General features: G+C 40.0%; 1 protein-coding gene across 3 annotated transcripts in view; it reads right to left on the bottom strand.

Moving 5' to 3' along the window:
• The window catches only part of LAMA4 (laminin subunit alpha 4), a 147,237-nt gene that overhangs the window by 89,189 nt on the left and 41,457 nt on the right, over nucleotides 1-16,591 (bottom strand). For all 3 annotated transcript variants that reach the window (XM_044244267.1, XM_044244276.1, XM_044244285.1), the window contains exons 3-4: nucleotides 12,503-12,627; nucleotides 6,471-6,551 (exon numbers count right to left, since the gene is read on the bottom strand). In XM_044244267.1, coding sequence (XP_044100202.1) covers nucleotides 6,471-6,551; nucleotides 12,503-12,627 — 206 coding nt within the window. The remainder of the gene's footprint in view (nucleotides 1-6,470; nucleotides 6,552-12,502; nucleotides 12,628-16,591) is intronic.

Genomic DNA, 16,591 nt, shown 5'->3' with positions numbered 1-16,591 from the left:
AGTGTCCCACAAGTCTGGCATTAAATAAATTAGCTAATTAATCAATTAGTGATTATAACAATTGAATAATCAAATGCTATCAATGCACCCAATTCCTACCCTCAAATAACAAATAACAAAGATTCAAAAGGACCAGCAGTTGGAATTAGAGTCAAAACTGGAGCCTTGGTACCCAGTAGTCTGGTCCTATCTATTTTCCTCCCCCATAATCTCATTTCTAGCTTTACTAATGACTTGATTCACTCATGGAAAATAGAGCTGATAAATTTGCAGTGTAAACAAAAAAAACTGTGGTATATGAACATTGTCATTTCAGTTAGTGATCATATTATTTGGGCAAAATAGAAAACAAAGAAATATGTTTTGGGGGGAAAAAAGATGTTGACCCAAAACTACTGTTCTGGGAATTTTTGCAGCTCTTTTCCCCTCTTCTGCTCTTTCTCCTTTGCTTTACCTCCTAGGGTCACACAGCTGTCACTGAACACTTTTACTAAGGGTGCCAAAACTCCCAGGTGGTACAGAAGTCTTTCTGGGAGGGATGCCATTCTATAGCCATCATTGGGGTTAAATTAAAATCTGAAAAAAAAAAAAAAGCACCTGTTACATAGTAGGTGCCATATAAATGCTTTCTACTTCTCTATGAACGACTGATAAATAAGTTCAAAGTCAGGGTAAGAATCCACAAGCAGAATATGGTAGAGAGTAGGGAGTCCTAGAAGAATTTTTTACAGTTACAGAGTTGATAGTGTAAGTTTGAAAAAACGTGGTACCTTCAGAAAGAATCAGACTAAACCCTGGAATCACAAAACCCCGTAAATGTTAACTTTCTCTTCCTTCTCCTCCTTTTCTTTATTATTCTTTTCTGTCATCAAGGTCATCAAGGTCATCATCAACACCATTATCACCATCACCATCATTGTCTCTGATGATACTATATTTAGCCTTTCCTGTTAGGGTTTTAAGGTCCCTTGGATTTTCTTTAATTTGTCCCATTCTTCCCTCTTGATCTTTAAGCAAAAAGACCCACATGATAAATTTTCTTACTATCTTAGCATGTCTCTCATTCCATGGCAAAACTGAATGGATGGGGCTGCCATGGGAGCGAATGTGGAGTAGTGAGGTAGTGAGAACATATACATGTATGAAGTAAAAACTCTGGATTGGACATTGAGGCCCCTGGGTTTGGTTTTGGGTTTACCACTAACCAACTGTGACTCAGGTTAAGTCTAATGGCTCCGTGTCTCAGGCTTCTTATCTTTAAAAGGTACGACTTAGGAGTTCCTGGGTGGCTCAGTCAGTTGAGCTTCTGACTCTTGATTTCCACCCAGGTCATCATCTCAGGGTCATGAGATTGAGCCTGGCATCAAGCTCTGTGCTGAGCATGGAGCCTGCTTAAGATTCTTTCTTCCTCTCCCTTTACCTCTCCCCCTGCCCCAGCTCATGCACATGCTCTCTCTTTCTTACAAAAAATAAGGTAAAAAAAAAAATATATATTTTCTATAACATATATTATATATAATATAATATTATATTTATATTTTTATAATATTATATTTATATTTATAATATATTTATATATTATATATATTATATACTACATATATAGTTATAAATACATAATTTATAACTATATATATGTAGCATATATATATAGTATATATATATTTATATATTTACAACTTAGAGCAGAGGGAAAGTCACACTGGGATGAGAATGAGAATTGCAAAATTCCTTCCTATAAAGTCTGTACATTTTATAATTATTTGCATCAGATGATAACTTCCATTTGCAACCTCTATTCAGTCAGAGGACACTGTTTTGACTCACTCAATTCTGTGTCACCCTCTTCCATTTTCTTGGCATGAGGAGAAGTGGAATAGGGGATCAAATAGGGCAAACAATGGCTGACTCTCATCACTACAGGTATCTTCTTAAAGGAACATGAACAGTACTGTGATTGTATTTTATTAAAAAAAAAAGGTATTACTTAAACAAAGTAATGTTGTTACTTTGTTACTTTAACTGTGTGTCTACCATGTTCCAGATACTGTGATGGGGAAGAGCAGTAGAGAAATGCATGAGATGCTACTTCTCCTGAAGAGCTCCTACTTTAATAGTAGAGACTGGGGGGTAAAAAAAAAAAAAAAAAAAGAGAAAAACCAAATGTGTGATTTTGAGCATGTGGTTGAATCTCTCTGTCTCTCACTTTCCTCCTTTATAAATAAGGATGAGAATGGTATCTCATAGGATTTTTTTTTTTTTTTTTTTAGGTTTAGATGTTTCATTGTATGTAAAGTGCTTCCAACAGCTATCTGGCACACAGTAAGCACTCCACAAATGTTACTATTTCTGTCATCATCGCCATGGTCATCATCTAAATGCAACACAATGTGGTGAGCTCTAGAGTTGATCTTGTGGATTTGGGGAGCCGCAGCTCCCACATGCTGAAGTTAAAGTGTGAGATAGGGAAAAGGACTTTGGGAAAGAGCCAGCCAGGGGCCAGGACAGGCTAAAACACAAAAACCTCACTGTGAAAACAAGGGTGTTTGAGCTGTTTTACATGGTACAGTAAGAGGTTCATATTTTATGCTTTAGACCGATGTTTCTCGAACTAGTGTGTAAAACGAAAAACATTCTCAGAGAATACCTCTCCTAGTGTTCATTTAAATTATCTTTAAATCTTTGAAGAGTTTGAACATTAAACTAGGTAGAAACTCTTTATACCTATGGTTTTTAAACATCTTGAAAACCAAAATAAATTTTACAAATAATACACAAACGAAACTGCGAAAGTAATGAATTCATTTTAATAGCATCAGTTCAAGACAGTGGATGATGTTGTCTTGTTGCAACTGAAGGGCTACTTGCAATATGACATGGAGAGGATTGTGTGAGTTCAGCATCTATGTCCGGCCATGTGCTGGGTGATGACTCAGTTTGCTTTGATGTCATGCCAGTTGACCTCCAATTGTCTGTAATGTGCCACTGACACACCCCTGGCTGTTACTTTCTCCTCTGCTCTGAGGCAGATCTCCCTTTATTATTAAGTGGTTCTACAGAAAGTCCACAACATGTTTCAAGTACCTTCTTCCTCAAGATTATCACTGAAATTAAACACAAAACTAAGAAAATATTCACAGGGAACTCATGACCCTCTATGACCATTTCTGAGGACACCAGCGGCTCTTGAGCTACTGTTTGGAGACCGTGTTTTATATCATGCAGGTGTGGCATTAAAGGTGGAGCAGTAGTTCCCAGGCATTGAGAGGAATGGCGTGAGAACCCAACAGGGAGTCCAAACACAGGTCCCGAGGCCTCACTCCTAGAGGTTCTTTTTCAGTGGGGCACGGAGGGGATTTGGGGAAGGCTCAAGAATACGAAGGTTTCCAGGAGATACATACAGTCAGATTTGAAAACCATCGCTTGACTACATGATCTCTAAGTACAGAAATGCCTAGTGTGTTCTTGGTTTGGATCAATTGTAGTTTTGTTTGAAACAGATGGACGTCTATACAAGTCGGCAACATATTTTGAAAATACCTTGTGGAGAGGTCCAAGGGCACAAATACACTGAAAATATAGATTAGATGAAGCTTAACTGTGACAATGTAACCACCTGGCTGTTAAACTCAAAACAAAACTAACTCCCTCCCCCATCAATCCCAAGGTCAAACACGAAGTCAAAGCAGTGAAGGCTATCCCCTTCCCAGTGACCCAGCCCTCTCTGTGGGAAAGTGATCATTCCTTCCACTACACACCTGAAAGGGCTTTGCTTATCTTTATATTTGGCTTTCCTTTTCTCCCTTGTGATGAATGGTGTTTGGGTTTGTCTTCTGCTCTAGCCTTGACTTTCACTGAGAGCAAAGACCATGTCTTATCGTAACACATCGCTATCCCCTCCACCAATCTGCTATGTGGTCATTTCCATTTTAAGGAAGAGTCCTCTGGATGGTAAAGTCAATTTTTGGAGCAAAAGGCCTCAGGTCATTCTCTCAAAGACAGTACAGTGTGAGAGAGGGTGGACAGGAGACAGGAGACAAAGTGGAGGGAGTTGCTCAGAGCAATCCCCGCCAATGCTCATGGCAGGCTTTGAAGGGTGCTCATTTCCCGCACATTTCTTGATGCAGCCTCTAGTCAAGGGGAATCTAGGAGCAGGGTCACTGTGCTTCTGGATATCAGAGACTCATCTACTTCATTAGTTGTCAAAATTTAAAATAGAAGTCCTTTGGGAAGACACTTGGGAAGAACAGTATGGGCACAGGCAAAGAATCCAGATTTTTAAGCCAAACCGTGAGAATCCTGGCCCCCCACTCAGCAGTGCTGTGACTGTGGACCAGCCCCATCTCCTCCCTTTGCCTGTTTCCTTATCTGCAATATGACAAAAACCACCTCCTCTCAGGGCGGTGGCAAGGCTGAGATGAGGAATGCAAAGCAGGGAGGACACGGGAGACAAGCAACAAGGGGCACTATCTAGTTCAAAGCTATCATTTCTGGCTGAGGAAACTGCGTTTCAGGGAAATGAGCCAACCTCTCCCAGGCACACTTATGCCAGGGGTTGGGAACTGGACAATGGCCACCAGGGACTCCTGCTGTCACCAGGCCATTTTTATCGAGCATTTCTGAAGTGCCGTGTGCCACACCCCACCGTATCCCCTCATGACAGCGCTAGGAGGTGAGCATTCTCATTTTCTCCACGCTGGAGATGTGGAAATTGGCACGGAGAGCTCACATAACTCGCTCAGGAGGATCCGCAAGGATTGGAGCTGAGATACAAACTTGGCCAGGCTGAAACGACACTTCCTCCATATTTGACAACTAGTGCTCCTCCCTTGACCTTACCTGTCCACCAGATCTGACCAAGCCTTACAGGGTAACATCAGGGCCAAGGGCTTCCAAGGTGCACCGGGAGGCTGATCACCTACAATCCCACATGTGAGGCAGGGAAGCTGTCCTGTGCTGGGCCCCCTGTTCTCACTGACAGGACCCGGGTCTGCATCTCTGTGCAACTCTACAGGCCTGAACCCTGAGGGACAGAGATGACTTCTCCTCCAGGAGGCCTTGCTTGTGGCCAGCGGGCCATCCCCGGGGCCATTGAACACCCATTAAATGATGAACTGCTCAATCTCTGTCAGACTAAATGGACTTCAACCTCAGACACTGAGGAGAAAAAGCTCTATCCCTGGCTGACGAACAACCCTCCCTCACTCACAGGGAGCCAGAAAGCGAGCAAGTCAGGGATCTCACATTCCTGAGTCCCGCAGTAAGGAAATACGGAATGAATGTGTCACAAACATTAATTAACAAAATCTGTTTGTCTCTCTCAAAGATGAAATTCATATGTGCCATGGGCTTTCACTTTCCCTCTTCCCTCATAGCAAAAAAGAGAGAAAAACCCCTTAAAAAAATCTTCAGTGAAGGAATTACCCATGATTTGTACATTTAGTCATCATAGCAGCTATGCCCTCCGGGTACAGAGATTTTCTCCACACCATAAACACCTTGGCTTTTTAAAAAGGGTTCAGGAGCTACTCTCTGAGAGGTAGAGGGTATTTTCTGAGGAAGTGAGATAGCTTATCATTTGAGGTTGACATTGGGAGTCCCAGGCCTTTGTGCGGCACATCTGGGGCAGTGGGAGTATGCTGTGGGGAGGTGGGCATGGGCAGATGCTGGACCAGAGGCTTGGGAAGTAGCCCCCGTCCTCCCCCCCGCCCCTCGCATTACAGCATCTGCATCATCTTGCTACCCAACCACATGGAGAGGCTGATGTCAATGGCATTTCTGTTAAAAATAAGAAGACTCTTCTGTGAGACTCTTTTAGCAAAAGCCATTTGATTGGAGAAAACTGAGTAACTGACAGGTAGGGAGGATGGGAAATGTCTCGCCAGGAAATCATGCAGTGGAAAGCTCACATCTTCAGTTGCCAAAGTCTTTCTTACTTGAGCAAAGCCCAAAGCAACTTTAAAAAACTTAAAAAAAAAAAAAAAAAGGTGTTAAATACTGACAGGGATTCAGAAAATCCAAACTCCCGGTGAAATTGTTTACTTTTCAGGGGAGGAGATGGTATAAAGAATGGATTCATAATAGGTTCGTGCCTTTGTCAGTGTGTTGCTTTACTGACCGATAGAGGATTCCTCCCTCCCCCCACCTCTTTTCTCTACTAAGGAAGCCTCTCTATCAATTACGCTACTGGTTCTCAGGGATGGGGAGAGAGACAGTAGTGTTACCAAAACCATCTAGAGAATCTTTTCAAAATATATTCATTTTTCTCTTCACCTGATCATTTAACCTGACCTGGATGCATGGGAGCATATTTTTACAGCTCTATCTGGGGCATGGGATTTAGGAAGACGTCCCCTGAGTGTTCTGCTCTCCTCTTCAGATTCACTGAATTGGGAGTATAACAGAGCTGATGAGTGCAAGAAACAGAAAGTTTCTTCCCACACAGAAAATAGTGAATTTTATTAGCCTACCTTTCACAGTTAGGTCCAGCATAGTTTTCTTTACAAATACACCGAACGGCTCCATTTTTTCTATAGCAGGATTCTGCAAAACTAGAATTATAAGAGAATATTAGAAGTCAATTCCACACATCACAGAAAAGATTGTCTTAACTTTTGATTCCATCATCTCTACCTTGGTCCCAGTCAAGTTCGAATGAGCCTCATCATTTGCTTTACTTAAATCAAATCTTCTTCCTTTCAGGAAAGTTTAGACTAGCAGGCTCAGATAGAAAATGCCCAAATGTCCATCCACTGGTGAGACCATTTTCCAGGTCCACTTACTTATTTTGCCATAGAGGCACTTAATTATTTTTACTTGAAGCAGTGGGAATTTCTAGAATATTTAACGCAAGTCTAAGTCACATTGTCTGAAGCCAGAAATAAAATAATCAAGTTCTTTTATATGTTACCTGTGATTTTTTTTTGTTACCTGTGATTTTTGATGAAATGAGAATTTCTGTATTCTCACTGTTTTCTGTATATACATTGGAAAGTTTATCTTTTTTTTTTTTTTTTTGCACTAGATCTCTTCCACTCTTCAAGGTCATGGACCACTTGTAAACTGTACACTATAATCCCCACTGAACCCTAATTTCTTTGTCGTATACCCTAAAGGTTGGGAATAGGGGGTGCAAGGACTGGCTCTTTTGACCAAAGTCACAAAACAAGTACACAAGCCATAAATAGGACTCACAGGAAAAGGATTCTCATTCATAGAAACCCTTCTCTTGATTACTGTGTGTTTTTTTGCTTGTTTGTTTTTGTTGGTTTTTTTTTTTTTTTTAGATAATAAAAATTTGGACATAGGACAGAAAAGCAATAAAAATATTGTTCAACTATTAAGGAAGGGGAAACGGAATATAACTCTTCACATTTGGAAAATTCTACATTGACACATAAATCCAACCATATCAGGGGGGTGTGAAAAATTTTAAAGACTTACAAATTAATTGGCTTAGGTATTGTGCCATCAATGGAGTGTGACCTGCTGCTCTCACATTCCTGCTTGTATTAGCAATTTTACCCTAATGATCTTTGGGAGGAAGCAAATGGATGTGTTTGCTTTGTTTAAAGAGATTTATACAATCAGTCAGAAGATAATATATACTTTGCCATGAAAGGCAATGTTCACAATTTATTTTTTCTGTGTTTGGCTAAAAACATTTCAGCAAAATTATACTTCTTTGGCCTCTATTCTCCATTTTGCTTGTTCTTATTTTTTTTTTTAGCTTACTTCAAAAAACAGTTAAGAATCCAGAATGTGGACAAACCCTTATGCATGTTTCTTTGAAGATGTTTCTCCCAGAAGCCTGCCCACAGCTTGAAGGATTGAAGCATCTGCCTGTGTCTGGAGTCGTCTGCCTTTAGCTAATGTCCTGCTGCTTCAAACAGATGACATTTTCCTTAATTGGAACGATTGCTGTAGCTTCTAGTAGACGGGGAGGATGTCTGGCCAACTCCAAAATAAATAAAGAACTCTGTGCAAATGGTCCCTGCGAATAGCTGTGTGACCATTGGTCTCAGTGGAGTGAGACTCACAAGCAGTGCCAACCATTGAGATTCCTTTTTTTTTTTTTTTTTTTAAAATTTAACCAGCATTAATTGTTTATATTTTGCTTAAGGTAAAGTCTGTTTTTGGCTAAGGAAATGAAAACACTGAGACTTTCTCAGCCCACATTAACAACCATGGCACCCTCTCCAAGTGGACGGGAGCCTTTTGTTCTTGGAAACCTTTATGGAACCTAAGGAAAAATAGACTTAACACTGTTTGCTTGCTTACCTCCCTCAAGCATAATTTTGTTGCTTTCTTATGTGGCTATTGGAACTGGAAATCTAAATCCTGGTCTGGAGGCTCTACTGAAGGATATCTCGAAGTGTAATGTGGATTTCATATTAGGTGACTTTCTGAGCTCAAATAAAAGTCCTGGCACTTTAATTTTTATAGGAAGTAACAATATGAATTTCTAAAAAACTGAAAGGGGCAATGGGTATTTGATTTTGATAAGATATTTGAAAATAGTCAACTAAGTCAATAATAAGGCCATAGCAAAGGCTAGAACCTTATAGGATTCCGGCAAATTTGTCCTGTTCAGTGACCACAGATTACACATGCCCATATCCCCCCATCCCACCCGCCCTATTTGTAGCCAGTTTCTTTACCCAAGTAGGACTGTTGCCACCTCAAAGAAAGAAGGTCTCTCCCAATTCCTCCACACTCCCACATAATATTTTTTACTTATACGTGGGGGTATCTTTGCCTTTCTGTCCATTTGCAGCAGACTTTTCAACTTTAAATGTACACTATTAGAGGCCTCAGTTTCCATATCTGTGAATATGTGCCTAACTGCAGAGTACATTCCTGGAGACCTTCAACTGCCCTTTGAACCCAGATCTGCTCACACACCCAAAGAGCCTGAGTAGGAATGGTGATCCGAGAGAAACTGTTTCCTCCTCCAAGACAGGAAGCTCATCACCCAACTGGCAATTTCTCCCTTATTTATTTTTTTGAAAGAGTCTTCAGAAGAGCTTCTTGATCAACTGAAATACCGGATAACCAAGCTGAAAAGGTGAAACAGTAATTTGTTCTAGGAACTTCAAAATGCTGCTTTATTTTGACCTATTTCAATGAAGTCAGGGCACTTTGATAGTTTTGTTTACTATTGTGACTGGTGACTAGTACTATATGACTGTCACATAATAATAAGTGCTTGATAAATAGTTGTTGATTGCATGTAGAAAAACTTCTCAGTCCATAGGAATTAGATTCCAAAAGTTTCTTATCTTAAGACATTAAGGTCATAATTTAGGTAAGAAAGTCCTGTCATATTGTTGTGGAAATATTGGGGTTTGGAGCAAATGGTCAAGGAAGAATTCTTGAGATGTCTTCGGTGCAAATTGGTTTCTTTATTAAAGCACAGGGACAAACCGGTGGGCAGAAAGGAGCTTTACTGGGGTTGTGATGGTTGACTAATTATATACTTTCAAGTGGGCAGGGCTTTAGGGACAGCACAAGCCTCCAAAGAATTTTGGAAACAAGCTGAAGGGGCTAGCTATTGTTAGGAAAAGGTCATTTATTATTGTTTAGTAAACCCTCAGTCATGAGACCCTTCAGATGTTTATCAGTGGGCCATATGTTTGGAGGATGATTGCCAACATGTATCTTGGGGGTAGAGATAAAGGACGTTTCAAAAGGAACTTCTATATATTTAAGGTAGACTCACAGGATCCTGGTGGGGGAGATGTGGGGGGTAGGTCAGGATAATGTTAAGCTAAGGTTGACTTTTGTTTGCCTTTAGGAAAGTGTCAACATCAGGCAGCTGAGCTCCCAGAGGAAGGTTACTCTGGTTTCAAGGACTTGTCAATGGGCTGTAAGTAGTAAGGAAATTTAATTTTTTCCTTTGCCTTTGTTTCCCACATCGACATGCATGGGGCAAAAAGTGCAGAAGTCAGACAATACAATTTAGAGGATTGCCTTTGTAATTCATCTTTAGTTTCCAAAGAAACTGCAGCTCAGAGCTTATAAACCTATTTTGAGCAAATGATGCTACATAGCATCTTCATTTGTATGGGAGATTATATGGAGAACCTGTTACTGGAAAGTTGGAGGTAGGTATATTTAACAAAATAATGAAGCATAGCAAGAAAGCAGAATGCTGAACATCTCATCAGATATGGTTAAGACTAATGTTTGAGAGCAGAATATTAATGAACGATTAAAGAATATATCTAGATGAGACAAAAGGAGCTCATAAATCAGGACACACTTGGATGACTATAACAGAACATTTAATGTTTGAGGTTTCTATTCTCCCTCTCAATACCATCCATTTTGCACATATTGTTGATACCATGGGACATGAAAAATCACAAAGCAAGAACTGAAGCAGTTTAGTGGTTTCTAAAGAAAAATGGGGGCTATAAAATATTTGACTTCTTCATTGACAGACTCATCAGAGGATTTGAACAATCACAAGATTTTAGGTGAAATGTTAGTTGAGTTAGTGTTCAACTAAGAAAAAAAATAGGGGCAGAATTTATTGTCATCTTTGTTCTCTTTATAAGAAAGTGTATGTGTGGGGGTAGGGGATGATCTTCAGGCCTTTTAAAAGTTATTTTAGAAGCATTAGTTAACTTAATCTTTATAATAGCTATCAACTAAATATTACACCCAAACACTTAGAACATTGCCTGACACAGAGCAAGCAAAATACTAGTGTTAGAAAAAAATACAAGTATGTATTTTAAAAAGTCAGTAACTAGCATACAGCTTTCTGTCTGTGAGGAACCAACTCAAATGCTCCACACATATTGTCCTAGCCCAACTCTATGAGGCAGATCCTTACACCAACTCAGAAACAAACAAACAAACAAACAACAGCAACAAAAAAACAACCCAAGACCCAGAGCAGATAAATGAATCAATGAATGGAGCCGAGATCTGAATCTAGTCCCCTTGACCCCAAATCCCATGGAAAGTGAAACATGGAAAGAAAGTTATCTTGCTTGAGATCATACAGCTATTTTGTGCCAAACCACAGGTATGAACCCGGGTTCATTACTCTTCCTACGTGTGGTATAAGAAAAAGTACATATTTGATTTTTGTCCTGGTTCCTGGCACAGAGCTCCTAAAGCTCCTGGAATTCCCTGAGTGATAAGACTGTCTTTTGTGATTCAGAATGAGGCCCTCTCAGGCCTACTTGAGCTTGTGTTAATGAGGTGACTCTTGATGGGCCCCTGAGTAGTTTCAGGTTAGGGGCTGGTTGTCAGAGGTGAAAGCTACTTGGTTCCAGGGTTGGAAATTTGAACCCCATCCCCTTCAACACCAACCTCAGGAGAGGGGAGAGGGGATGGAGATTGAGTTCCAATCACCAATGGTTTCATCAATCACGACTATGTAACAAAACATACATAAAGTTCTTAAGCAACAAAGAAGATTTTGTGGAGCTTTGGGGTTGGTGAACAACCCTGAAATGCATAGAAATTCTACTCCCTCCCACCTCCCCCATATATCTTCTTCGATTTAACTTGAATTATATCCTTTAGAATAAAACTGTAATTGTAAGTACAACACTTTCCTGAGTTTTGTGAGTCATTGTACAGAACTATTGAACTTAAGGCAACCCCTGAATCTGTAGTTAGCTGAGCAGATATGTGAGTAGCCCAAGGATCCCATTTGTGGCTGGTTTCTGAAGTGGGACTTAATGGATGGGCTAACTAACTCTGGGTAGTTAGTTAATGTCAGAAATGAACTGAATGTAGGACACTCACTTGGCTTCAGAGAATCAGAGAAATGGTTGATATTTGGAAAACCAACCAGCACTATACCAATTTAATTCTGTTTTCTATCATTTTTAAGATAATAAAGCATCCAGTCATGACTTGACTGTTGGATTTATACATATTATGGATCTGAAAAGAATTCCACTATTTCCATTAAGATGTACGCCTATTTTCTTTAACTTCTCACTCAGGTCAAAACATAGCAAGAAGTGAACATTAGTTTTCTGCAAAATCTTTTATGAGCTGATTGGCCCAAATCTTGCATTCTTTTTTTTTTTTCTTGCATTCTTTTTATCTGTGTTCTAATTCTGATTGAACAGTTTGCCACCACATGTAGGAATCCTCTTCTCTGTGAAAGTAAGAGGAAACACAACTACTGGAAGTACTGGATTGTGAGTTTGTTTGCATTACCAGTTGTGATCTCCCTAGGTCAAGGGATAGCTGAGAAATTAACCTTGCTTATAAAATCTAGGAGACTCATTTGCCCTTATGATGCTACCCAATATTTGGGGAACAGAGTCATCACCCATACCACAAGTTTCCCTGAAAGTGCATTTAGGCTAAAGAACTTTTCTGTATCTTTTCTAGTCTCATCTCAATATGAGGTACTCAGTCTTTCCACTAAGGTGGGAAAACCTGAGAACTCTGGATAGAACAAAACTAAAAAGTACATAATTAAGGGGATAAGCAGCAGAAGAGAACATCTTCTCTCAGAACTTACTTAGCCACATGGGGTAGGGGACAGGGGCATGGCTGGCAAAACCGGGGTGGTCCTCTGATGGAATCTCCAATATAGCCATCTAGACATTTCTCACAGTGCTCTCCTGTCGTGTTCCGCTGGCAGTTCTGTGAGGCAAAAGATAGGAAAATTTGACAAAACCACAAAAGAAATGCTATACACAATATATCTGGGAATCAAATACTACTCCAAGTAAAGAGGTTGTGAGGCTCATGGAATTGATTGTGTGGTCAGAACTGGTCAACACAAAGGGGCCTTGTTGGCCAGTCAATACTAGAAAGGGTGGACAATGGTGGCTGACTTCATCCTGAGCTTCCGTGTGTTCATGAGCAGACTGAGGAGTTTAGAGTTTTCATGCAGAGGGGATAATTCCTCAACAAGCTGATTTTTCTGCTTAGAATGCCTGGTCATCTTTTAAGATCTGTACTAGACCTTGAAACTTCCAGGAATTCCTTCTGATGCCCCTTCCCTGATCCTTCTCCCATTCCACTACCCATATGGTACTATCTGCTCCCAACCTCAGCAGCCCTTCTGCCACATTGCACCTCTTGTACTGTACTGCCACCAACTCAAATGGAGCAGGTACTCAGTAGAATAGAGTCAACTCAGCAGTGACAAGTTCATGGATTAATTTCTGCCCAGTACTCTAAAGAGGCAATGATGCTAATCTGATAGTTTTCTCCAACAGGACTGAATTGGATCGCACAAGCCAAAGCCATTAGCATTTTCTTTCTTATTTTCTTATTTTCATCTCTGTGTTCAATAGGGTATATAACAGTTGAATAGGGTTTTCAGTGAAAAATTACACCATTAGAATTAGAATATCGTCAAAGTCAGCCTCCTGTTTGATCCACTCCCTCAGTAACATCTGTGCACAAAATCTTCAACAGACACAATTGTTTTCAAACAGCTTTCTGTGGAAGAACCTGAGGAAAGGCAAGATGGAGCAGTAGTAAGGTGAAATCTGTGCTCTTGATTTTTGTCTTTGTGTTCTATGGTGAAGTTCAAAATAGACTAACAAAACAGAATTAAGCCTCCAAACATTTGACATGGGTTAACTAGTTTAATTCTTATAATTCTAAGGCAGGTGACTATTTTTTAACGCCATTTTACATGTGAAGAGATGGAAGCACAGTGAGGTTAAACACATTACCCAATAAACTGTCACACAGATGGAAGGAGGTAAAAGTGAGATTCAGACTCAGGCAATCTGGCTCCAGCAGCCAGGCTGTTAATGCTCATATTATACCACTTCTCCAATGTGTTAGACAAAAGGCTCCTTTCCCAAAAGAGTCATAAAATGGCTACATTAGAAGGTGCCATACTATTTTACTAACAGTTTGGACTTCAGATCAAAAGGGCAGAGCTTCTCCATGTGAAAAATGCCATCTCAATAACTTGGCCACAGAATCAGTTTAATGTAGTAAGAAAGCTGAAGAGGATCACGTTGGCCTTCATGTGGTTTGTCACATGATTATGCAAGACTAGAGTCTACCTAGATCTATGGTTCTCAAACTATGTCTAGGGAGGTCAAAACCATTCTCCTAATAATACTAAGATTTTATTTTTCTTTTGGACTCTCATTTTCTCATGTTTGTAAGGTAGATGCTGGGGTTCCTGGGGCTCCATGACATGGAGATACCACCACAGATATGAGATCCAGCTGCCTTCTCTTAAGCCAAGCATGAATTATATTTTTAATTTGTAAAATATGTTTATATTTTATAAAAGCATATTACTTATGCTAATATGTAATGGGTTTATTGCTATTTTCAAATAAATTAACAAGAAAATACTAGAATAGCTTTGTTTTAAATTCTTTTTTCTTTCTTATTTCTTTTTCTTTTTTTAAAAAAATGATTTTTATTTTATTTATTTATTTGACACAGAGAGAGACAGGAAGAGAGGGAGCACAAGCAGGAGGAGTGGGAGAGGGAGAAGCAGGCTTCCCAGCTCCACGAGATACTTGATCCTGGATCAGGACTCTTCAGTCTCTCAGACTCTTCAGTTTGAGCTGAAGGCAGACACTTAACAACTGAGCCACTGGATGCCCCTAAATTTTTTTTTTAAAGATTTATTTATTTTAGAGAGTGTGAGAGTGAGGGGAGTTGTGGAGTGGGGAGAGGCACAGGGAGAGGAAGAGAGATACTCAAGCAGACTCTGTGCTGAACACAGAGCCCGATGTGGGGGCTCAGTCTCACGACCCTGAGATCATAACCTGAGCTGAAACCAAGATTAGGTTGCTCCACTAACTGTACTATCCAGGTGCCCACCCCCACCAGCTTTTTAAAAGATCTATTTGCAGTTTTATTTCAAATGCAATAAACATGGATAACCCCCACAAACAAAACTCTTTGGCAACTTGAATAACTCTCATGAGTGCAAAGGGCTTAGAAGACCAAAAGTTTGAGAACTTCTGCTCTGTCTAGACCAGTGCTTCTTAAACTTTACTGTGCACACCAATGCCCTGGAGATGTTGTGAAGATGCAGATTCTGATCCAGGATGTCTGGGGTGGGGCCTGGGTATCTGCCATTCTAACAAGCTCCCAAGTATCACCAGGGCTGCTGGTCTAGACTGTACTTTGAGAAGTAGGGGGTCTAGAAACACCTAGACTAAGTAACGTTGTTTGTTAACTGCTCAGCATTGGGCCTGAGCCTGAGTATCTAGCATAAAAACACAATACATTTCACTGCAATGAAGAGTGACCCGAGTGTCTCATAAATTGTAAAATTAAAGGTTTTTGCATATATCATATCAGTTTGTTATTTTACTAATTCATTCATTCATTTAATAAGCTTGGATTCAGCTGATATCATGACAGACAATGAGCTGTGACTTATTCAGATGAAGAAGACCAGATTCATTTATGTGTCATTTTATGAAAAAGACCTGATTCCTGCCTTTGAGTAACTCACAGCCTTATGAAAGAAGAAGAGAGGCCAACAAACAATTGTGTGCTAGGTGCTGTGACTGAGGTATGTATAAAGGATATACCTATGATGAGGCAAAGAGGAAGACGAGGTTCTGGCTTTTCCTAAGAAAGCTGGAGAAGACCTAATGGAGCTGATGACATTTGAATGAGGCCTTGAAGGAGAAGCAAGAAATCCCAGGTAGAGAGCAAGGGAGCACAAATTCAGACACAGACTCTGCCCATACAGAATTAGTTTTGGTGGCAGTGAGCAACTCAGTGGGGTGGGAGTAGAAAGCCTTGAAAGATTTTAGAAAGGAGAATGTCTGATTAGGTTGAAAGATGTCTCCGTTGCTGGTAAGGAAGACAGAGTAAGGGAAGGAAAGTCTAGATCAGGGCATGATGAGTCATTGGGAAGTCATAGCTGTAGTCTGGGAGAGATGCTGTGGGTTGGAATCAAGGCAGTGGGTTGGCAGAGAAGAGAAGAGGCTCTCTCTGGGGTTGAATGTTGGGGAAGACAAAAAAGAAGTTCATGAAGCATCTGGGACATCTTAGTATGAGGGTTTGGCAGAATGATTAATTAACCGAGATGAAGAACATAAGAAGAAGAACATATTCAGGGTTGGAAGAAGAAACATGACCTACGTATAGAGAACTTACTTGCATTCAGTTCCTATTATATTCTCACGTGACCAGGCACAAGGCAACAGAGGACTCTAAGATGTTTGGGCATACAATTTTCTGACTTTATTTCAAAACTTCAGTTAGCATGGAACCAAATCCATCCCTATTTGCAAAATTTTGGGGTTTTCCAAGTTGCACCATATTGGAAAATTGTCAAAATTTTGATGTAAGAATTATGCATTTGATCTAGATACCAACTGTATAGTTGCAAGTAAAACAGGAAAAAGAAGTGTCTACAACTCATTTTTTTCTTGCTCTGGGATGTCTAATGAATGTGCTGGTTTATTAATCACACATATTTAGTCTTACAGGAACTTACATTGGTTGATTTCTGTCTTACACACATAATAAAGGAGAGCTGGAAAAGCACGAGAAAAATGTTAATGTCTGCAGAATTTAGAGATGTAGTTATCTTTGCTTTCCTGAATGAAGTTTTAATTAGGCTTTGAAGTAATAAAAAATTCATTAGCTTTCAATA

Source organism: Neovison vison, chromosome 1 (genome assembly GCF_020171115.1).
Source record: "Neovison vison isolate M4711 chromosome 1, ASM_NN_V1, whole genome shotgun sequence".
Lineage (NCBI taxonomy): Eukaryota > Metazoa > Chordata > Mammalia > Carnivora > Mustelidae > Neogale > Neogale vison.
Note: the sequence above shows the minus strand (reverse complement) of the source record. Positions and strands in the feature narration are given on the sequence as shown.